Source organism: Colletotrichum spaethianum (assembly GCF_022836535.1).
Source record: "Colletotrichum spaethianum MAFF 239500 DNA, contig05, whole genome shotgun sequence".
Lineage (NCBI taxonomy): Eukaryota > Fungi > Ascomycota > Sordariomycetes > Glomerellales > Glomerellaceae > Colletotrichum > Colletotrichum spaethianum.
Window position 1 is genome coordinate 334817 of NW_026054775.1, and position 23197 is coordinate 358013.

General features: G+C 52.6%; 6 protein-coding genes across 6 annotated transcripts; 3 read left to right on the forward strand and 3 right to left on the reverse strand.

The window, feature by feature from the left end:
• Positions 1-2791: 2791 nt before the first annotated feature.
• On the forward strand, positions 2792-4638 carry ColSpa_02642 (candidapepsin-2; the record flags this gene model as incomplete). The annotated part of the gene is made up of 3 exons (XM_049268854.1): positions 2792-2990; positions 3068-3611; positions 3687-4638. The coding sequence occupies 3 exons, from the start codon at positions 2792-2794 to the stop codon at positions 4636-4638; spliced, it is 1695 nt and encodes a 564-aa protein (XP_049124811.1).
• Positions 4639-6079: 1441 nt separating this feature from the next.
• ColSpa_02643 (uncharacterized protein) lies at positions 6080-7024 on the reverse strand (the record flags this gene model as incomplete). Its single annotated transcript, XM_049268855.1, has 4 exons — positions 6080-6337; positions 6386-6571; positions 6624-6881; positions 6971-7024. 4 exons carry the CDS (start codon positions 7022-7024, stop codon positions 6080-6082), a joined length of 756 nt encoding a protein of 251 aa, XP_049124812.1.
• A 1199-nt stretch (positions 7025-8223) lies between these two features.
• ColSpa_02644 (uncharacterized protein) lies at positions 8224-8436 on the reverse strand (the record flags this gene model as incomplete). The annotated part of the gene is made up of 1 exon (XM_049268856.1): positions 8224-8436. One exon carries the CDS (start codon positions 8434-8436, stop codon positions 8224-8226), a length of 213 nt encoding a protein of 70 aa, XP_049124813.1.
• Positions 8437-12430: 3994 nt separating this feature from the next.
• ColSpa_02645 (acyl-CoA ligase easD) lies at positions 12431-14455 on the forward strand (the record flags this gene model as incomplete). Its single annotated transcript, XM_049268857.1, has 6 exons — positions 12431-12473; positions 12544-12779; positions 12835-13200; positions 13258-13515; positions 13569-13731; positions 13785-14455. The coding sequence occupies 6 exons, from the start codon at positions 12431-12433 to the stop codon at positions 14453-14455; spliced, it is 1737 nt and encodes a 578-aa protein (XP_049124814.1).
• Positions 14456-16083: 1628 nt separating this feature from the next.
• Positions 16084-17188, forward strand: ColSpa_02646 (uncharacterized protein; the record flags this gene model as incomplete). The annotated part of the gene is made up of 2 exons (XM_049268858.1): positions 16084-16289; positions 16360-17188. The coding sequence occupies 2 exons, from the start codon at positions 16084-16086 to the stop codon at positions 17186-17188; spliced, it is 1035 nt and encodes a 344-aa protein (XP_049124815.1).
• A 2399-nt stretch (positions 17189-19587) lies between these two features.
• ColSpa_02647 (ATP-dependent helicase NAM7) lies at positions 19588-21946 on the reverse strand (the record flags this gene model as incomplete). The annotated part of the gene is made up of 2 exons (XM_049268859.1): positions 19588-20282; positions 20338-21946. The coding sequence occupies 2 exons, from the start codon at positions 21944-21946 to the stop codon at positions 19588-19590; spliced, it is 2304 nt and encodes a 767-aa protein (XP_049124816.1).
• Positions 21947-23197: the final 1251 nt, after the last annotated feature.

Genomic DNA, 23197 nt, shown 5'->3' on the forward strand with positions numbered 1-23197 from the left:
TCTACCGCGACGGCAGTCACCGCCATCCCGTCCAATGTCGACTGCATTGCAGCATCCCATCTACCTTTTGCTGCACGCGCAGATTCTCAACTGTCTAAGCCTAAGTAGACCTTCCCAACAATCGTTCGTGGACCTAGCCGGCCGGCTTCATGACTGAAACCTAACTGTTATCCGCCTCACGCCAAAACTGCTGCTCCCCAGCCAGTCTCGGCTCCCTTGTTGGATGATCAGACTTTATCCGTGGCATGTGAAGTCGGTTTCCCTCCTCAACCCCTCCGCCCTTTGCCAACTCAGCAACTGGCATTCAACTCAGGCCCGGATTTCAGATTTCATGAATCCTCCCGGACCGCTTTCTTCTCAAACGGATGGCCACAGGGAACCGCCACTCTTCTACATCTGTGACGCTGCTCCCATGTTCTTGGCCGGCGACACTCACCCACACCACCTTGTGCTGTCATTTGCATGTAGGTGGGTGCCAACACCGTCATCGCGGGTTGATTGACAGTCAGAACGGCCGGCTCGTCCGCCTGGGAATGGCATTTCGCACCGTACCTGCAACCAATCACATCACCATCCGGCCACGTCACGTACCTCTCCTCTGCATCCCTCCGCGACACCCGGAATTTTCAAACTCCGACAAACTCGCTCGCTACGGACCATCGTGCGGCTGACGCTACTCCCCAGATCAGTTGGGGTTCATCAAAGCATGTTGAGCTTCGGGACTGTGTCACATTTCGTCCCACAATCATGGCTTCGACCGTGGATTCAGCCATCATCACCTAGCCGTCATCGCACTCACGTTGACGCTCGTACTACTACTGACTTGAGGGGAAGTACTTAAACTCGTAGCCTGGCGAGTTTTCATTCCTTCTAGAGACCTCTGCGGACAAGGCGAGACGGTGCACCGTAGTGTAGAAAGACAACAACACCACATCGCGTCGTGCGTTGATTTCCGGCAGCGACTCGACAGAATTTTTCCAATTTCACAACAAATGTGTTTGTACATCTCGACGTCAAACACTAACCCAATAATAACACCGTCGGCCCTCGTTTTGGTTCTCGTCAGCTATGCAGCCGGAAATCAGCGTACCTTTCGAGTCCTGCTGATATCGGCTATGGCAATACTAGCGATGGTATTACGTATGTCGGATCGCGGGACATTAGGCGTTAGTGTTCAGTCAACTAGGAGGCCTGCTCGATACTACCCTAGTACCCTTGAGGACCTGAAGGACTGCGTGCCACACACATCAAACAAGTGTTTGGATGTGACGTGACAGTCGAGAGATGTCCCACTGGAGGGCGGTTGGCTTGCCATCTGCTGATTGGCCCTCCAGGCAGTGCAACGCACCCCCAGATCCATCAATCTTTGTTAGTGGAACCCGTTTGTCGATCACAGACTCGAGGATAAAGGCAATGTTCACTGAGCTTACCGAGTCGTTAAAACGAAGGGGCTTCAACCTACCAAGATAGACTGCCCTGCACATTGCCTCGTTGGCATTCTCTCTTTTTTCTTGCTTGGTGTTTCAAGACATCGGATCTAGGTAACGTTCTCCAAGAGTATGGTACGTCCACTGAGAGGCTGCCTTGTCCTTGTGCATGGGAGGCGAAGCCATATTATATACGCAAAGTAAGAGACGGGGTTCCAAACTGAGCCGGGGACAAGGGCCAAGCGGCAAGGCTTTTGCACTTACCCTTTTGGTAGGTAATGCTGTCCTAGTTTCCAGCTCCCTGGGTGTCAGTATCATTAGAACCATGGATGTTCCCGAGAATCCCATGACGTACAGGCTCGGAAGTTTCCATGGAGTCTTGGTTTACAGATGGATTGCTCATCTAAAGCCACGATTCTAAGCGGTTTAGTGGAGTATGGGTGACCCAGTGATACGGAAGTATGCGCCGGCCCGCCGTTAATCGCCGTCTTCAGGCGTTTGTCTCACATCCCATGCGAAGAGTTTCCGAGCCCGTTTACAGGATTGATGCAAGTGAAGCAAGGATATTTCCGTCTCGGCGGATGATATCAACTGCTGTAACAGTCTCCATCGGACTATGTTGACCTTGGACTTGGCTAGTCTCATAGGTCGTTGGCCGGAACCTCACGTGGACGAACACATGGGATGGAAACATTGGGCCCAGGGGAGACATCGCATGCGGAAATCGGATTCCCTGCTGGGTAGACCGATTCTCTTTGTGTAACTTCACCTACACGGAGGTCGGCCAAACGAGGCAAGGTCAAGAACATCCAGAATCTTGGCCACGCGGTCTGGAGATCCCCCTTTGAAGATCTGGCCAAGGAACCAGAGGTCGGGACCAAGCATTGCGCCTTGGTATATACCGCAAACAGACGTTGAAGTAAGAGACGGCAAATGGAGGAGAGACATACTGCTCTTTATTTTCTTTCACCTGCGACCGACGCCAACGACAGCTAGTATGAGTGCATGCAGCAAAGCCCATGCGGCTTTGCCTTCTTTCCTCGGAAGGGCCCAGCTACCACAATCCGATGCCACTAAACACCCCAGACCTGGTCCACCATATTCAACTCCGTCGCTCTAGAAGCTGGAGGTTCCGTGTGGCTATTCTCTTGCTTTCACCTTCACTTTCTACTTTATCTGCTAAATCTCCCCAACACACAAAACCTCATCTCTCCTTTAAGGCTCCCCTTCAAGGTTCGCATCGGCCTCACTTCTTGGGACCTTCCCTTCACCTTCTTTGTCACCATTTCTTCCTTCTTCCTTTTTCCAGTGCCATCGTCTCTGGGTTTTCTTACGCCAAAACACCGAATTCACAACCGCCCAAGATGAAGTCTGGGGTTTTTGTCGCCGTCGTGGGAGCTGTGGTGAGCTCTGTCACTGCCTTATCCGTCCCTCGCGTTACCGAGGATAAAGGCTACATCGCCATGCCGGTCAAGCAGACTAGACCCGACCTGAGCCATCTTAGCAAGAGAGACGCGATCCAAGTTATACTCAATAACAGAGAGTTTTACTACTCTACGGACAGTGAGGAAACCCCCCGTTATTTGCTCATACTGGCGCGACTGACAACGGCTCAAAAATAGTCATCATCGGTACCCCAGCCCAGCAAGTGACCGTCCTTCTCGACACGGGCTCTTCTGAGCTCTGGGTCAACCCCGATTGCAGCACCGCGCCGTCGGCTGCCCAGGCCAAGCAGTGCAGCGCCGCGGGCCAGTACAACCCAAAGAACAGCCGCACCCCGCCCCTCGGTCCCATTGGCACTCGCAGACTCAACTACGGAGACCCCTCGGACCCTAACACTCAGACGAGCGCTGAGATCGCCTACTACACCGACAGTATCACGATGGGCGGTGGTACTCTGTCCAACCAGACCTTCGGTGTCGTCACTAAGAGCGAGGGCATCGCCACAGGCATCATGGGCCTGGCTCCCGATCTGAAGGCCGGGTTCGAGCACGGAAAGCCTTATAGCCTGATCCTCAATAGCCTGGCTGACCAGGGAATCATCGGGAGCCGCATCTTCTCGCTGGATCTGCGTCACGCGTCTGCGGACTCGGGTGCACTCATCTACGGCGGTGTCGACATGGGCAAGTTCATCGGTGAGCTTCTACGAGTTCCCATGGTGAACGGCGTTAAGGGCGAGCCTCGGTAAGTCGACTCATCTCAGGGCTCCTTGCCTCCTCCCTTCCTGACCGAGGGATGTTTGAACTAACAATGCCAAAGCCTCGCTGTCGAGCTTACCGGCATTGGCATGAACATCGCCAACTCTCCAAAGACCTACACTCTTGCCCCTGAGGATAAGAACGTTATGCTTGACTCCGGCACAACCCTCACCCGCCTGCACCCCTCCCTCGCCCGCCCCATCCTGGCAGACCTGAAGGCCACGACCGATAGCGACGGCTACTGGACTGCGGCGTGTTCCCTGCGCGATAGCAGCACCGACTCATACGTCACCTTTACCTTTGGCAGGAAGACCATCCGCGTGCCCCTGAGCGACTTTATCCTCGACCTGGGTCCTAGCGATGGCCAGTGCTACGTTGGTCTTGTTACCACCACCGACCAGCAGATCCTCGGCGACAGCATGATGCGTGCCGGCTATTTCGTCTTCGATTGGGACAACCAAGCCGTCCACCTGGCGCAGGCAAGCACCTGCGGCAAGGAGGAGATCGTGACCGTTGGCAAGGGTAGCGACGCGGTGCCCAGCGGTGTCATGGGACTATGCGAGGGGCCCGCAACGCCGGACGGTGACGCAAACCCCACGACGTCTGCAGTGAGTCCACCTGCTTCTTCAACTCCTAACACCCCGACCTTGCCCACCAGCGACCTGGTTACCATCACCAAGACTGTGGACAACGGCCCGGCTCCGACCCCGACCCCGACTTATGTTACTCTCTCTGATTGTGCCGCATTAACACTTTGCCCTCAGTCGTCGTCCACAAACGGTGCCTCGCCTCCTTCGTCCTCCCCTTCTGGAGGATCACAGAACGGCGGCTCCTCCTCGGCCCCCTCGAAGAGCACGGGCGTTAGCGCTCCGACCGCATCGCCCACGGGCGGCTCTTCGTCCTCGGAGTCCTCCGGCTCCCACTCGGCTGCTTCATCCCTCACCGACGAGCGATTCCTGAGTCTGCTTGTGGGTGGCTTGATGACGTTGGCGGCGGCGTTTTGGAGTGTTTGATTAGAGAATGGACATGATGCTACACGAAAGGATACCCAGAAAGGATACCAAGGATTTGGGGCGGAGAAAACGACTCAATTTTTTTTCTTTTGCATTGCGAGACATGTTCTCAAAGAGAGAACCCACTAATATCTCTGCGGATGCAGATGGAGGCTTCATGATTACTAGCCGGCTAGCCGCAGCTTTTTTGAGGTGAAAGCGGGGAATTCCTCAAAAGCTGGAAAGGGCTGGGGTCTACTTAGACGCATACTTACGACCCGTTACGATACCAATGAAGAAAATACAATACAGAGACTATACTTTTGACTCAACTCTCTTTTTCCTTGTTTTTCTCTTTTCTTCGGCGTTTTTCTTCAAAATGAAAAGGAAAGAAAACAGTGGGGAAATGGCCTGAACTCCATGAATGTTCAACATGTTTCTGCTCAATGCTCTCTAGCGCCGTCACAGCTGTGTTCATCAGGCGTGACGACGAAATCCCCTCATAACCACGTCGGTTTCAATTCCGGAAAGCGTCCTATCTCTGCGTTTATCCGCCAATGACATCACAGCAGCGCGATACCAACAGCTGGCCTGGGCCTTGGACCGAGACATGGCCCAACCTCGATCCGGCGCGCCCCCCCCCCCCTTCTGTGTTGGCCCAGCCGCCGACCCCGACGATCTGGAAGAGACAACCATTGTGGCGCTCCGCCCCCGGATACAGGTCTCCCTTCCGAAGCATGGCGTACGCTCTCTCCCGTTCGCCGAGTGTCTGAGGTGCGGCGTCGGCAATGGCCTGGCTGGGCCTCAGGGGGGCTTTCCAAGGAGCCGTTTTGGCCAGAACCGCTTTGGACCCCCGGTAGCTCGTGTCCCCAGGGTGACGGGAGAAACAAATTTTAGTGCCGTGAACCCCCGAGCAGAGACATTTGTCTCATTCGTCAGCTCACAGCTTGGCAGCCTCTTACACAGGCGCTCCTGGTGTCAGTTGTCGACATTTGTATGCTGTGGCTTGCTTGCGTGCGGCAAACGGCCCCGGTCGAGCGTTCAACGCTCTCGGTTAATCACGTCGAAAAAAAGTCCGAGATGGTATCTAAAAGCAAACAAACATTCGCACTATGAGTATCTGGACTATGAGCATACGGCCAATGCTACAAAGACTACGAAAGCAGCAGACGTGAGCCATGCTCTTGTAAAGCAGGAAAAGAAAGAAGAAAACAGTTTCCTCCTAATTGTCTCTCGTATCAAAGTCGCTTGCAATGAATGACTGCTCCGTGAGAAACGATAGATCAGAAATCGAAAACCCACCGCGCTCATCTATCAGACGCTGTCCCAGAAATCGGAAGAAAACACCGCAGAAAACACCACATTTCGAAACCGTCATACTCCCATACTATCTTTCTATGTTTTCGAAGAGCGCAAGATCGATAGAATTTGCGTGTTAGTATTGTTGTTTGATGCCGAATGCTCAAGCCGTGGTCTTGCATCGCTTCGCAGCGCGAGACGTGGTGCTTTGAGACTCATCAGCGGCACGCTTCGAAGAGTGGGCAGTCGTTTCACGACCTTCGCCATCTTCGGCCTTCGGATAGTCCCAGAGCTGTGAGACCTCTGGAAGCATGCTGTTCTGGACGGCCTCGGCTCGAATATCATCGTCCTCGATGTTCTCGAGCACGATCTTTCGGCAAGTCAACGCAAAACGACGTTTGCCTTTTGGTACAACCTCGTGCTTATAAGTGTTAGCTAGGACTCACAAGGCAAAAAGGGGGCTACATACCAGGTACGCCTGATGAATGCGGGTACCATGCATGACCACCAGGTCGCCGTGGAATATCGTAAGCTGGAGAGCCTTCTTTTCCTTGCCAGCGTAGGCTTTTTTCATCTTGAAGGTCATCAAGGCAGGGCTTCCCAGAGAGAGCGTGGCTACAGTGGGCCCCAGGGTGTCTTCGCCGTCGTCATGATACTTCGAAAATGGTCAATATTCAGACAAAATGCAAGACGATACTGCAACTCACACTAATCTTGTCTTCCTCCATGTATCCGATCGAAAGGAGCTCGTTGAAGTCAGCGAAGTCCTCGGTGAGGGTGGCACATCGGGCCATCTCGCTGTAGTCGGGTAGTTGGGCATAGGCGTCCATGGCATCGTTGGTTATGGCGACTGACGTTTGACCAGCCCATTGCATTCTCTTGAGCGCTCCAATAACGGAGTCTGGCGCCTCTGAGAATGGCTTCGAATGCACGTTGACAGCGAATTTGTAAGGTGCCCCCCAGTTCTGGAGGAAGTTACGGGTTAACTTCTCGGTAGGCACTAAGGTATGTCAGCCAAACAAGATAGTTAGTCAAGAGTAGATGAACAACTTACATCCAGGATGAATCGCCGGCTTTCTTTGAAAGCCAAAGTCTCTTGCGGTATCATGTTGAAGGAGGTCCCACATCTGATCGGGAGCGCCAGCACAAGCATTGATAGCCCGAGTCGCTCGAAAGACAGTGACTGAGCCAATGACGACGTCTGTATTCAGCGGATCCGGAAGAAGATACTGTGCAATGGAATAGCCGTTGGCCTCACTGCTGGTCTCCAGGATTTGTTTGTCAAAAACCCTGGACTCAAAGGTCCTCTTCCGTCTTTGTTGATTTTCCTCGGCATGAACATTGGCCAGGGGGAAAGGCAGCGGCGGAGCAAGCAGGGTGAAGTCGCAAAGAGGATCTTCATAAGTCCACTTTGTCCAATCCACTCGTCTTGCACAGCGATGGCACTTAGGGCAGACGATGCCTTCACGCATGGCCTTCTCTGTCCCAAGACAGCCTGGAATAGTCGTGTCTGGGAGGTTCGGTTGAAGAGACTGTCGTGGAACCTGGTGAGATGTTCGCTCCAGAAGAAAGCCTTCTGAATACTTGAGATTGTCGATATTGACTTCAGCAGGGAAAGTGAAGAAGCTGTCGCATTTCTTGTTGAGACAGGCCCAGCCACGAGAGAAGATCATCTTGCTTCCTTGGTGACAGTCGACACACCAAGCAAGAGATGATGCGTATTTAGAGGCAACGGTTAGGTTCCAAATGTCGACAGCTGGAGGAAAGAAAAAGCATCCCTCACACTCGGCGTTCAGGCAAGTCCAGGCCTGGGTGAACATTTGCTTGGATGAAGTTCTGCACTTGGAGCAGTTAGCCCGGAATGCAGGAAACTCCTGTAGCTTAGTGCTGTCTTGAACTTCAGGTATCGACCGCCACCAGGACGGCTCAGATCGATCGGTCCTTTCAAGACGAATCTTTTGAATGTCAAAACCTCTGTCATCCTTCTCAGACCATATGTCTGTGATGGTGAAGAATGCAAGGACGTTGAAGGCATGCTTGATTTCAATTGATAAGTCCGGATAGTGTTTGCCTGGTTGATAGTGAGCACAATTCTTAGAGAAAGAGGATGAGCATGGAAGTACCTAGGATGATTCCGATGGGAGTCCCACTCTCCAGGGCCATATGGCAAGATTCAAGCACGAAGGGACGTGCCGGCTTGACTCGGACCAGATTTCCCTGGCTGTCTCTCTCTCTGCCACCGCCACTGTCAAGAACAACAACAGTCAGCGGTCATGAAACAAGAACAATAGAGGAGAACACGACAACTTACAGCGTAGTGATGATGACTTCTGTTCCCAAGTAGTCTCGCACAGTGGAGAATGCATTCAGGAGCATACCCTTAATGATCTTGTCTTTCGTGTAAAGGCTTCCCTCGTGCGCCTTGAAGTAAGGAAGGGCATCGCAAAGAGCTTGGCGATTTTCGGCCCAGACGGGAGGACTCCCAAGGGGGGCAGGCAAAGTTGACTTGGTTGCGGTCATGATTATAGCTGAGTGCTGAGAGGAGTCGAGAACTTGTGAGTGGTGATAGATTGCAGTTGAACTGGAGGCGTTAGCACGTGTAAGTCGAGGAAAGGATTGTCACGCCTGCTTCACAACCGTTGATACCGAATGATAAGATGATACGCACCAGGGATGAAGTCGTTGGAAACTGTTGTGGTAAATGTGATGTATGTTGAAAGGCGAAATAAGTTAGACGATGGAGGAAAGAAAGTATGGCTGCGCTGAAGAAGGGGAACATAAAGATCGTCAGTAGTGCAGAAGAAACATGTGTAGAAGAAGGTGAGACTTTGCGGCAGGACGGGAAAAGAAAACAGAAAGGAAGTATTTGCATGGGGGGATTGTGCGTCGAGAGGGAGGTGCACCGGGAGACACTGGGAGGAGAAAGAGCGAAGCACCAAAAAGTTCTAGGGCAGGGTCTTTGGTCTCCAGGAGATGTGGAAGGTACAATGGAGAACACTAACGGGTCGGTTGGGAAGGAGGTTCAAGTCGGTGGTGCACTGCCGGTCTCATCGCAGGATCGAAAAATCGAACAATCAAAATGTATGAACGTACCAATGACCAGGTATGCGAACAACGGTGTTCTCTCTGTTTCTGGTTATCTCTGGTGAGCAGTCTCAAGTCGTTAGGCACCTTTTGAAGTCGTCAGTGTTAGAAGACTACTTATATAAAGGTTGTTGGATGGATATGGTCGCTGGCAGCACAACATGATTGCAGATGGCGTAGGTGTCTTTTATGTATTAAGCGGCGAAGAGCTTGCTGAGCTGACATGGAATGAACGGTGATTCACAAGACAACAAGTGCTGAAGAGGGTTAGAGGCATTTCGTCTCAGCCTTAGCGAGGATGACCACAATGATTAAGTTGAACTTGCTAACGGAACTCAAAGACGAAGAAATCTGTTAACAGAGCGACAGTTGAGTCATCGAGAATCTGACAAGAAGATAGCCGGCTCAACAGCTCGGGCAAGCGGAGACCCATCACCATGTATCATGAGGTCTAGAATACTTTCCAACCCACGAGAAAAAGGGCACTGATGAGGTACCTCCAAGGAACAGGTAAAGTTAGTACAATGTTGAGCTTGCAAGACAAGGATAAGTATTTCTCAAAATTTATCAGCTGGCTGTTCATAGGTGTCATGAGAAAACCATGGCGAAACTGATCAAAGTTTGGTGAGCAGGGAGGAGAGAGGTTTGGGTCTCTGGAAGAGACGGGGATAATAATGTTGCAACTTCAACTCAGGGATGACAAGCAGAAACCTATGTCATAAACCATGGGCCAACACCGAGAATACACAGGCCCCTGGACTTCAACAAGATAAGAGCCGAGCTGTGACAAGAAGTTGGAATGAAAATGTCAATAAACCTCACGACGCAGTTACCAAATCAATAAAGAATGAAATAATCAAGCAAAACAGCCAGAAGGATGCTTCAGTTTGAAGATGTTTTAGGACGTTTGACCCTGGGAGGCAAGAAGTCCACTGAAGCAAGAATGAGACAGATGGAGGAGCTTGTTGCTGGCGTCTACGATATCGATGGGCGAAAGCTTAAGCCGGGTCCACGTCTCCGTATTCCAACCCTAGTATTCTTTACACGGCAGTTTGAGGTGTAATGATATTAATTGAGTCTCACATATTCTGAGCCGCCAGATTGTTCATACAAGACTAGCAGTTGTTCAGCTACAATCAACTTTTCTACCATGGCTTAAGAACACATATAGTGTTTTCAGTCACACAATTCAAACACCAAACAGTATAGATAATATCAATTCATTAACCTGCACAAATAATTCAAGTTCACATAATATAAGCTGGAATAGCCCAAGGGGGGGAAAGTACATTCATTATTTTGCCGCCCTTCTTCTACCTTCCTTGTCTGCCATCGTCTATGCCAAGTAGCAAAGCAAGACTAGAACTTAGTGAAATTGCCGGTTGAGTCCGTATTGCTGTTTGGGATATGATCGTAGGCTACAGCTACTGCAGCAAATGTCTCAGGAATTGTGAACCAATTAGCATAGCCCAGCTTGATTATTCTGGGTATGTGGTGTTACTTTGTTCACTCAGAATCGCCGGACTCGTTGAAGCTGGTGTCGTGATTTCCAAGAACAAGATAAAAAAAGCCCCGTGGAGTATTTCAGCGCTGGTTGGGGATATACTTGTAAGAGCTCGTGACCCTGCGCCTTTTTTCTTGACATCAACATTATAAGCGGGTTTCGCCACCACTGCCTTCAGTCCCACAATGTCAAGGAACAGCCTGATGTTGACAAAAAAGAATTTGGACAGAAAGTGATAGTGCTTCCAGCTTGTGGGTATACTGTTGCTCCTTGTTTCGATGGGCCAGTGCAGTAGCCAGCAACTGGGGCGGATGGGCTCACATAGATTTGGTTAAAGATGCACTATCCAAGCCACAGTGGATATTGTTTTTCTATCAAGCCAGCCGTAATAGCAGATGAGATAAAGCTTATTCTTCTATAACCATCATTGGTAGCCCGCCTTCAAAGAATGTTTCAACTGAAACAGAAAGAAATTGTTTCCGAGCACGCTGGGAAAAGCCTAAAGACCAGGTATTGTTGCAACGCAGGGCTACTTTACACCGTGTACTAATTGCCCAACTGACACTTTGACCAACTCCCAGTACCACGATCCTAAATTGCGGCCCTTGGGTGCGGTGTTTGTATTTAAATAGACATCACAGCTAGGTTCCTGGCAGCCCGTCGATACTGATTTGTGCTACCGGTTGATAACGTCTTGTGATACTGAGATGTCAGAAGCCAGGCACAGAAGCAACTACTAGAATCTTGGAGCATGGAGATCACCAGCAGCCGCCAGATGGTGCCGGCATGGCAGAGGCATTCTCTGTTAGTGACCAAAACGGATATAGCGAGGTACATCTTAGTCAGCTGAAAGGGGCAACTATCGCTCTGAACATGCTCTCAATTTGACCCACGGCAAGTTTACCCAGGGACCAGAACAATGCCGAGGGCTAAGCTCAGGATGACCAACCTAGAATAATCCTCTGCTCACCTTCAGTCACGTTCGGCTCATGTTGAAACGGCCATAGATCAATCACTGCACTCAATGCAGGTTTGGAAAGTTGTTGTTGTTGCAGGTGACTAATGGTTGAATGGCAGTTGGGGAAGCCTTCGAATTCGCTCACCGACCTTATAAAACAAAGACACTGGGCGGCAAACATCATTGAATGGGTGGACCTCTCGCCGACTGTTTACCGAGGCACAACAGCCGGCTAAGAGCCTCTTTCATTCGGTTAAAAATACGGCTGCTCGGCCAAATACAAGGGCCCTGGAGCCCCTGGAAATTGACGTGGATCATGAGTTAGTGAAGGTTGTATGTATCACGGGAAGCTCAAGAGGAGTGGGGTGCGAGCCAATTCAGAGACCGGGGTAGAGCTGCAGGCGCTACCCTTCGGCTGCTGGCATCGGATGTCATCGAGGACCAGCCCGCAGTCAAGATGCTAACAGGCTCGCTCGCGGGGAGATCTACGGAATGACGCCAGCAAAGCGAATGACTCGGAACCCCGTACCTAGTGTACAATGCAGCGTAGAGCGCTGCAGAGGGCAGCGAGATGCCGCGCTATCTTGCCAGTCTGCCGACGGTGCAACAGATACGTAGAGATAAATGCGGAGAAGTGGGGGAAGCTACATTTCTCCAAGTCTTGGGTCGCTGCTCCTACGTAGCCGCGAGGGGACCAGGGGGTCCGTCACCGAGGGCGCCGAGGCGCAATGCAAGAAGAGGATCTAAACTCTGTGCAGCCCCCGGACGGTTAGGTGCTGGCAGTTGTTGGCTTCTTGACCTCGTTCAAAAGTCCGAACCACCCCCGTTCCCCGTCGCGACGTTTTGACATCTATCTTCACGACTAGCCGCTGTGTGCAACGAAGCTTCTCGCGACGGCAACTCAGACACGCGTCAACGCGACGACGACCCCTTGATCCAGCCTTTCTGCCTCAACTACATCACACAATATGGTGTTCACATCGCCGCAATGGGTTCCTCAGTTGCCCATAGGTAAGACGCACCCTGGAGGCTTATAACTCGTGCAATCTGCTGGCGAGCTCTGCTCACCGAGATATCGCAGACCCTCCGGACTCGATCACCATTGCCGAGTTCATGAGCAATGAAAAGTATGGTCGCTATCCTGTCGCGGAAGCAAGAAATCCCTACACGTGCGGTTTGTCGGGCAAGTCGTACACAGCGTCCGAGGTGAAGCAGCGAACAGACGCCTTGGCCAGAGCCATCGCAAAGAAGCTCGATTTTGCGCCGAACGAGGGCACAGAGTGGGACAAGGTTGTTGCACTCTTCTCGCTCAACACAGTATGTGGCTATACATTCAAGGTCGATTGTTCCTCAAGGACTAAACTCTGCATAGATCGATTACATCCCCTTCACCCATGCCGTACACCGGTTGTCAGGCATCGTCACCCCCGCCAGCGCTGCGTACTCGGCTCAAGAACTCGAGCATCAGCTTCGCTCCTCCAACGCCAAGGCTCTCTTCACCTGTATTCCCTTGTTAGAAACCGCCCTCAAGGCCGCAAAGGCCGTCAACCTTGCCAATGACCGCATCTTCTTGCTGTCAGTACCCGGCGTTAGCCAAAAAACGCCCTACATCACCTTGGACGACCTGATTCAAGAGGGGAAGTCCCTGCCAGAATTGGAACCATTGAAGTGGGTAAAGGGACAGGGCGCGCGCCAGCCTGCCTATTTGTGCTACTCGAGTGGCACTTCTGGTCTGCCAGTGAGTGAAACTCGGCCGCGATGACTGGAGAGGCTGATTGCTGACAATGAAGTGCAGAAAGCTGTCATGATCTCACATAGAAACGTCATCGCCAACGTCCTGCAATTTACCACATACGAGTCCGTTGCGAGGAAAGAGCTGGGCATCAAGACACAAGTATGCCTGGGGTTGTTGCCCTTCAGCCACATCTATGGCCTAGTTGTCATTGCACATTGTGGTACCTGGCGCGGCGATGCCATCATTGTTTTGCCCAAGTTTGAGCTCAAGCAATTTTTGGATTCCGTTCAACGCTTCAAGATCAGCTACCTTCCAGTGGTAAGCTCATGTCTCTGAAACTGCGAGCAAGAAGACTGTTCTGACGCGCGCAGGTTCCGCCAATTGTCATCCAAGTCATCCGCAACCAGGAGCTCTGCAATAAGTACGACCTCACATGTGTGCGCTTCATCTACACCGGTGCAGCACCTCTTGGACCAGAAACTGTGGAGGATCTCAAGAGGCAATACCCCAAGTGGCACGTGGGTCAAGGTTACGGTATGATTTTATGCCTTGGAAATTTGCCATGTGCCGTGACTAAAAGACACCAGGCATGACTGAGACCAGCACGGTCGTCTGCACAACATCTGAGACCGACATCGACGTCGGATCGTCAGGCTCACTCGTCCCCGGTTGCCGCGGCAAGATCGTCGATCCCGCGACCGGCGAGGAGATCACCGAGTACAACAAGCCCGGCGAGCTCCTCGTGCAGTCGCCCTCGGTCGTCTTGGGCTACCTTCACAACGAGCGCGCCAACGCCGAGACGTTTGTCTGGCACGACGACGGCCGCTGGATCCGCACCGGCGACGAGGTCCTCGTGCGCAAGGCCGCCTCCGGCAACGAGCACCTCGTCATCGTCGACCGCATTAAAGAGCTCATTAAGGTCAAGGGCCACCAGGTCGCGCCAGCCGAGCTCGAGGCGCACCTCCTCACCCACCCGGCCGTGTCGGACACGGCTGTCATTCAGGTACCCGACGACCGAGCCGGCGAGGTGCCCAAGGCCTACGTCGTCCGCGCCGCCGCCCACGCGTCCAAGCCCGACGCCGAAGTTGCGGCCGATATCTGCAAGTACGTCGAAGAGCACAAGGCGCGGCACAAATGGCTCAAGGGCGGCGTCGAGTTCGTCGACGTCATCCCCAAGAGCCCCAGCGGCAAGATCCTCCGCCGTCTCCTTCGCGACCGCGAGAAGGAGGCCAGAAGGGCCAAGGGTGCGAAGCTTTGAGCGTAAAGCGTGCCCGTCACTCTCTTGATCGGCTGTGGCTGGCGTGTTTAGACAGAGTTTGTGGATGTGATGCTGGCATTAGACGATCGAGTTCGGGTGTATGTACGTGTGCTATGAAATATTTATATTTAGCGGTTTCTAGCTGTTAATGTGCTGCTTCTGTTGTTCAGATAGGCGGTTCCGAATGCAGTGACGTCTAGGCCCCTATGCCGTCTCCCACGAGCCGTCCAGCGTGGCGGATTCATGCCGAAAAAAACAAGGTGTTCTGGTGTTACTGGCGTTTATCACAAGTCTGAATACACCATACCGGACTTTACCCGAAGCTCAAAACCTAATGTCCAGGCTGGGTTGCTTCAGAATCGCCCAAACTTTTCCGAGAAGAACCAATCAAAACAACCTCGTGCCTGCATTCCATGACCCTCACTTCTTATCGAACACCCCCCACCCCTATAAAGAATCCTCACGAGCCTTGATGCTTAGTCGCTCTTAAGCATTTCTCTAGCCCACAAAGACCCAAGACACTGAGCCTACCCGATGTCACAGAGACCCCAACAGCCAAGGGCCTCGCTCGCCTCCTGTCGGAACAAGGGTATCTTGGACGTTCTCGAAATAAAGGATCGTCGTGACAAAACAGCTCGATGTCATTCGTGGACGTGGCGGGTTCCTCCGAGGGGAGAACGACATTGGACAGCTCCCCTCGGACCGGGGGTCTGAGGCGACAGCCCAAGCGGGTGCCTGGTGGTTGCAGACGGTGCAGGGCAAGGATACACCCGGGCGCCCGGGGTTGGTTTCGACAACCTCAAACATCTGCGACACCTTCTCGCGCGTGGATACTGATGCTCCCGAGTCGGAAGAGACGCGCCAAGCGAAACAGTCGTCGAGCCTCATGGCTTCACTGGCGACGCTCTCCCAGCAATTCCAGTCGACGATCCATCCCCCCCCCCCCCCCCCCCCCCCCCCCCCCCCCCCCCCAACGGCCCAGTCCATGCCTGCCGCTCCAATTAACCAGCCATGTCCTCGTAGAGCAAAGGGTTTCTCGCTGACTAACCCCCCAGTGGCCTCTGCCGACTGCATCCCCCATCCTCAACCCAAGCATTTGATGGTCAGACCCAGGATGACTTGTCCCAACTCTCACACAACGGAGTCCGGGCGAAACAAAGACTACACAAGCTTATCCCCTTCGTCCCTCGATTTGAGATGGTTCGCTTCGCAACTGGCCTGTATGGCTGCCAATCTTCCCCACCCCCTCGCCTTCAGTCTGAAGACAGCGGCGATTCAACCCTGCGTTGAGAAGCAAGACCGACCCATTACAGAATGGCCCCGTTGTTCCCATTTCGGATGGGAAAAAACGAACCCATGGCCATGAGATGGTCGATGCTCTCGCAGGCAGTCGTTTGCTCTTCTTTTAAAGATGAGCCTAACCTGCCACCCCATCCATCCTTTTGGGTTTCTTTTTTTTTGATTCTTGATTTCCCCGGGTTTCTGGGAAATTCCGATTCACTTGCGCTACCAAGAACACCAAGGATTTGATCTTCGTGCGCCGCAAGCTTGGCAGCAAATCACTCCCTGCCCTTCCTTCTTTAATACTCCCTTTGTAATACAGTCTCTCTTCGCCCTCTCTCGACAGGATGTTGACCGTCCGCTCACCCGTCGCCGCCCTCGCGGTCGTGCTCAGCCTGCTGAGCGTCGCCCACGGCGCGCCGCAGAACAGGAAAGGAAATGGGAACAGGGGCGGGAACAGACAGACGGCGCAGCAGCAGGCCGCGCAGGTGCCCCAAGGGATCTCGCAGGCGACTGACGGGTCCATGATCCTCGACATGACCGCGAACGTCAAGTAAGAAGCCCACTTGATCCCTCCCTCCTCCTTTGACTCGCTGGCACACACCGACTAACACGGAACCTAGCGGCCTCGACCTCCGGTTCAAGATCAGCGGTCCCGCCGACCAATTCACCGCGGCGAGCGGCGTCCCCGGCGCTGCGGCCGCGGCCGGAGCCCAGGGCACCCTCGGCCTCAACGTTCTCCTTCACGGTGACGGCGGCCAGTCCTTCTTCGACATGCCCAACCAGGGCGTGCAGCAGAACCTCGCCGGCGTTGCCATCCTTGCACCGGACCCGAACCTCTTCTGGGGTGGCGGTCAGGGCCTCAAGCGCACCGACGGCGTCGCCCACTCCCAGGCCGTCAACGACCTCATCCAGAAGACCCTCCCGCAGATGATGGCTTTCAACCAGTCCAACGTCTTCTTCACCGGCGTCTCTGGCGGCTCGCTGATGCTTTCGGGCTTCTTCATGCCCGCACACATCCAGAACTTCGCCGGCAACGGAGTACTGCTGAACTGCGGCGGCCTCGCGCCCCAGGTCACCGTTCAGGACCCCCAGGCCGTCGCCGGCACCCGCATACACTTCCAGAGCACCCTCCAGGAGCTCTCAAACCTGCAGCAGTCGATCCCGGCGTCCATCAAGGCGTACGAGAAGATCGCCACCGGCGCCGGCCTGACCGCCGACCAGGTCAACGCCAAGCAGACGGTCAACAACTCGCCCAACGGCGGGCACTGCGCATTCGACGAGCAGGGCTTCGTGTCGGGCATCCAGCTGGTCGCCAACAACTACGCCGCCATCATGCAAGGCGGGAACGGCGAGGTCCAGGGCATCGGGAACGTGCTGACGGGCGTTACTGGCAACGAGAACTTGCAGTTCACCGGGTCTCAACGGGCGAGGCGCGAGATGATTGGATGAGACGTTGAGATACTCACGAGGGACATGATGTGATACCACCGCCAGAGGGCAGTTGAAGAGAATGAGATTCGATTACATATTATTCGCCGTTGCCCATGATTTGCGCGCAAGTGAGAATTACTGGTGACTCCAACCTTCATGTGGAAGGTAACATGAAAAAACGACGGCTTCGGCCCTTTTCAGCTGTTTCTCCCCGTCACTCCTTCCACATGACGGGCGTCCGGGACCAGCATCTCTTGAGCGGGGATCTCATTCGCGCTCATTTCGGGCACAGGTTTAGGATATGAACCCTCAAGCTCTATAGCGGGCTGGCGTAGAACGCAATCCGAATGAAGCTGTGCCTTCATAAACTCCTCCTTCTCGTTGAATTTGTTCCCAGCGGCAGACCGGCCAAATCTCCGTCTCTTACGCCGTCTGAGGAACCAGAGCCCGGCGAGCACTAGCAGGATTGTAGTCAAAACTCCGATCACGGGGCCAGCTATCCATGCTTTGCTTATTTCCAGGGAAGGCTGTATGTCGGTTGTGGAGGTGCTTGTGGGTGTCGTTTCGCTCGGTATCGTTGTTTGCGGAGACAGTGTTCTTGCAGTACTAGTCAACAGGCTCGTGGCATCCGCCTTCACTTCTGTTACCGTCCTGGTTTGCAGTACACCCCGTTCAATGCTCCCATTGATTGCAGTGATATCGGCCAACTGGGTCACCGTCCTGATCGTCATGAGGCTAGAGTGATAGCTAGGCCGTGATGTCTGCGAAGCACAATAGTCCAGGAACTGCTGGAACTTCGTTTCAACGTTCACAACGGAGGTGGGATCTGTATCATCGGAATTGATCTTGGCGCAAGAAAGACACGCCTGGTATTCCAGTGAAAAAGCCGAGTTTTCGTTGCATATTGAGGAGACTTTGCCAATACTCTGGACTTCTATGTAGGCATTGTCTACACAATATGCTTAGTTAGAGGATTCCAGCGATAATACGTGTCGCAGACATTGTTAGCCAGGGAAGTACGCACTGCAAATTTCATAGCACACAGCTGGTATGGTAGTTCCATTCCCGCTCGCACTGTTCGTGGTTGTCGATGGCGGAGTAGCTTCGGTCGTTTGTGTAGGTGAAGCAGATGACTGGGTTGCTGTCGCCAGCAGAGTTGTCGATGTCTCCGCCATGGTCGGTCTGCAACAGTAGTCGACTGCTGCTCTGGCTGGTTTTCGGTTTCGTGACACAGTAATAAATCGCTCTTCTTCCAGGTCTGACAAGAAAGGTCTTGAAGCAAGGCTATGTCGGGTTGAACGCTACAAAGAAAGGGCACATGCCTAGCTTATATGAGGAAAGTCCATATGCGCGAGGGGGGGGCCAAGACCTTTCTTATCATCTTGGCACGAACACAGGCCATAATATTAAAGTCAGCGTGTACAATGGTGGCCACGTCTGGCTGTCGGCTGAGACGCGACATATGCCGTGACACACGAGAGCGGCATATGACTGGTGGTGATTTAGGGCGACGGTAAACCCCAGTCTGAACCCGAATTGGTGGTGGGGAATCGCAATCCTGGCAGAGACGCAGCCACACAGATTGGACTTTGAAAGCGTGCTGTTCGTCGGGGTCTGCGAAATGGGCCGCAGGCTAGGAAGGGTACAGCCTGATTTTATACGGCAACTTCATAGCCCATGTAGGTGATTGCAGACTAGGTTGTGGCGTCCGGGCACATGAGCAAGGTTGCGCTCGTCAAGGCCTCGAAAAAGAAAAGAGCTGTCGCTTCTTGTTTCATGATGGCCTCAAGTACTTTTTGGGCTTCACTGACTGTAGCCTATCCCTTACTGTTGGACCTCGGCATGCTACCGTCTTGGTCACGGGAAGGGAAACCACAAAGAAGGGAGACGAGGAGGAAACCATGCTGGATCTCTGTTTTGCCATGGACAAAGCGGGAGACTTGCGGCTTTTGCTATTCTATATCATCCTAATACACAAGCCTATATTTGATCATTCTGAAGCTACCTACCTCCATCAAGCCTAGACAGCCGTTGCGGTTCAGTCACACTGTTTCCCATCTTGCGACTGTCCTCGTATAGACTACCAGCGGCGCTCACCGGCTGGCTGATCAACAACATAGCACACAGGGAAAGGAACACAAGTGGGTACAAAGACATTCAAACGATCATAGCAACACAGAAAACACGGGGCAAGATAGTCAAAGGGACCAAGAAGCCGACAAAGAGATAGCAGAAACAACAGTTGAAAGCAGTGGGGGGGGGGGAACGCATGGATCTCCCGACAAGGAATTTCATTGATCATTCAGTCACTTCTTTTCTCTATTCCTTTTCTCAGCATGTCTTGCGAACAACTTCCCAGCTACAACAGGAGGCCTTCTCCTGTAAAGCGTTGTCCAAGTCTACCACCAAATCCCGCATTACATGCTTCGTTCAATATGATATAGTTGACCGTTCCGACGGCAGTGCTCATACACCTTCGTTGTCCACTCAGCTTCTAGGAAGCCCATTCCACCGCCCCATCGCTTCGTTATGCCCTCATGCATCAGTACCATCTCACCAATTCTGGCGCGTGTGAGCATGACACAGAGTCTTTTGGGGTCGTTTAGGAATCCAGCACTCTTCGTCCGGACGGTATCGACAAACACAAAATCCGCTTCATGACCTTGAGCCGAATCAATTGTACGAGCTTCCATTGCGTTGAGTTTCACTTCAATCTCGAGCTTGCCCTGGAGTTCGGATGGAAGATTCTTGATAAACCGCTTATATCTCACTAAAGCAGCCTTGTAAGGCGTGATGATAAGAATCCGGCCAGGCTTGTCAGGCTGGTCAATGCGCCTGAAGTTCGAATCTTCAAGCAGCTCCCGACATCGCTTTTGGATGAAGGCCTCGTGGACGGGGTTGTAGAAGCTGGCTTTGTCGCTGGCCTCCATCGAGCCTCGGTGGTTCAGGAGAAGCCGAGGTACCACACATTCCTTACCGCCAATGACCTTTGAGAACCATCTTTGGATGTGGCGGACTGGTTCAGGGAAACGCTGCGGCTCGGATAGACCCGACGTCAACAGCCCATCGTAAAACAGCTCTGATGCCAGCTCTTGAAGGTTGCCGTACATCCCTTGGGCATGTTAAGCGGTTGATAAACAAAGGGGTAAAATAGGAGGACGACTCACGGTGACTGATGAGGAGTTTGTTGCTCAGAGCTCCAGCTAGGTCTGCTCTTTCCATTGTGCTGATCGTCAGCTGCCTAGCGTAAATGTTCTCTCGGACGCCTTTCTCTGCACCACTGACGCCCTCAACAAAAGGCCGAGTTTGTCGTGTGTCACCCGTAAGAATAAACGCATGTGGCGAATACAGAGCGATCGGAATCATGGCGGTCAGCTCTCTGGCGTGTGCAGCTTCGTCAAGGAACACGATATCAGGACGAAACATTTTACTGAGATAGCCGGCCGCACCAACCGGCGTGGTGGCTATGAAGTCGGCTTCTCTTATGACGGAGAAGTAAAGCCTCGCAACGGATTTCTTTAATTCTTTTGCCGTCTGGCTTGTCTTGGTCGCACCCTGGCCTAGCTTGTCCAAGATCTTTGCCAGGGCCATGTATTTGGTTTGGTCAGCCTCGTACCTGTCCCAGGCCACTTCATCCAATGTTGGCGCTCGGTTATCATTACGGTGACCTCGCTGTACATCATTAGACAGACGAGCTTGCCTAAGAAAACCTGCGGTGAAGTCTGGAGTTGTCTCTTCCTTCGAATCACGCGGCTTTGGGTGGAGCTTTACGCTGTTGTTCATCTCGCAGGCGCAACCACGAACCCGGATGACTGACTTCTGGATGCCAGCATCCCTCAGCATGCCGTAAACTCTGTTAGCAGCATCGTCGCACGGATGATTAACGTCCAACAAGTAAAGAATCTTGACTGGCTTGCGTCTTTGCTTGCCATCGCGTCGAAGTTCCTTGACGGGCTGGGACAACGCTATAGCCGAGATAAATGCGTTTAGCGCTGTCTTCCCAGCCCCCGGGCATCCAAGGATAAGAGCAAGGCCAGCTGGAATTTGACGAAGCTGTTCGTAGACAGACTTGTGATCACGGTTTAGCCGGCTGTATGTGTTCTGCAAAAAGATGTTTGGGTGCTTGCTTGGTTGGTTCATGTGCGGCATCTTCTCAAAAAGGTTGACTCGGAAACCAGGTTCTTTTCGAAAGTCCAGCAGATACTCAAACGTTCCCAGGGTTGTTGTTGGTAGAGCATTCGACTCCTTCTTCGGTTGCGTCAAGATAGACAACGCTGACAACTCAGCCTCGTAGGTAGCCGGGTTTGAGTCGACTTTGAGTTTGCACTCGACTGCATTTTCCAAAGTCAAAGGGGTAGGCAGGGAGTTGATGTCAATGGGCGGATCAATTTTGATTGAAGACAAGGGGTGAAATCGCTCTTTGGTAACCGGGTGGGCGAGGTACTCTGTCGTTACAGTGAAAACCGCATAAGATGAATACGGATGTACTCCTGGCATGTCATCGTATGGATTCGGAATCCGCTCAGCCACGAGCATGCTTTGTTCTTGTGTAATGCCGCCGAAGATGAAGGTGTGAAGGAAGGTAATCTTGCACCGATTTCCCTCGTCAGGGAAATATCTCTCTGGTTTTATCGGGAGCTCGACGAGGACGATCCATTTCTCCTGAAGATCTGACGAAATCAATGAGTACGGGCCGGGGATTGGTGCGATAACCCAGGCGTATCTCACGCAGGTCCCTTTGTTGAACTGATCGATTGCGAATGCTTCACTGGCCATCTCGGCTTTGGTGCCATCGCCATGAACGCGAGCGAATTCTTGGCTGCTCTGGAATGAATGGACCATTCGAAAGCCGCAGCATCGGTCGGATAACTGCTGAATTGATTAGGTTGGTTGTAACGAAAATAGACAGAGAAGTGGGATGCTTGCAGGCTGCTTTGGAGTAGGATAGACACACCCGTCTTCGCCGACCTTCTCGCTTTTCCGGACTTCATTCGCAGAAAGCGGGATCCGTGAGACTGGAAAGCTGTTGTCGATGGTTGAGCGTTCGTCGATAGGCCCATAGCCCACATTCCAAGTAGAGAGAAGCATCTGTTCCAATGTCGTCAGCACAAGAATCGGGCGACGACAATAGTGTAGAGAACCTGAAACTGAGACGCTTGATGGAGGAAGATAGTCTTGGTGTCGCTTCCGAAACCGGGTCGTAATCGTCTTGTATTGTGTGGACAAGAGCGCATACAGTGAGTGGTAGTAAGGACGGTTTCAACAGAAGACGATGCGACTGATCTGGGTTCGTTGCGAAGGCTTGTATGTAAGAGCTGAAAGGTTGGCGAAAAGAAGGTTGAGCGTGAGGCAATTGTATTTCTGGAGGGGAGGTGCGAATCCTGCCCGCGAGATCAGAGATAGAGGAAGGTGCAAAAAGACGAGGTGAGAACCTCCTTCCTCAGGTGAGTGCTGTTCAGGACCTGGTGATTCAGCTTCCCCCTAAGTAGGTATAGTGGGGAGGTGCTTACTTTGCGAATGCGCAAAAGCAGTTGAGTATGTAAGTTGGCAGGAGATAAGTTCCATAAGCGAAAAGAAAAGTAGAGTAAAAACTCTTCTGCTCAGGTACTTGAAAACGTCGCAATGCTTTGATTCAAAAGGCTCTCGATGGGTGGTTAGCCGAGCGAACTGATCGAGCAAATAGAGGTTGTGAGAAAGAGAAACCCTTGCATCATGGGAAGCAACGAGAAGGGTTTGCAAGGCATATATTGAATGCCTTGGGGTGAGGTTCACCAGCTGTGTCGTCCGCCGGTAGGTGGTGAGGGATGAAGGCCTGATCTCACGACATGGGCGAGAAAGGAAGGTTGTGTTTCTCACTAGGTGCTAGATATGTGCTCGAGAGGCTTGTGTTGTTCGAAGACTTAGAGCAGCTAAAAGCCAGGGACGAAAGCTGCTTGAATATTATGAGTTCCTGGCTGACGCTGCTAGAACACATGAGGTAGGCGCCTCCCTCTCAAAGTAACGGAGAGCAGCAACAGAAATAGGAAG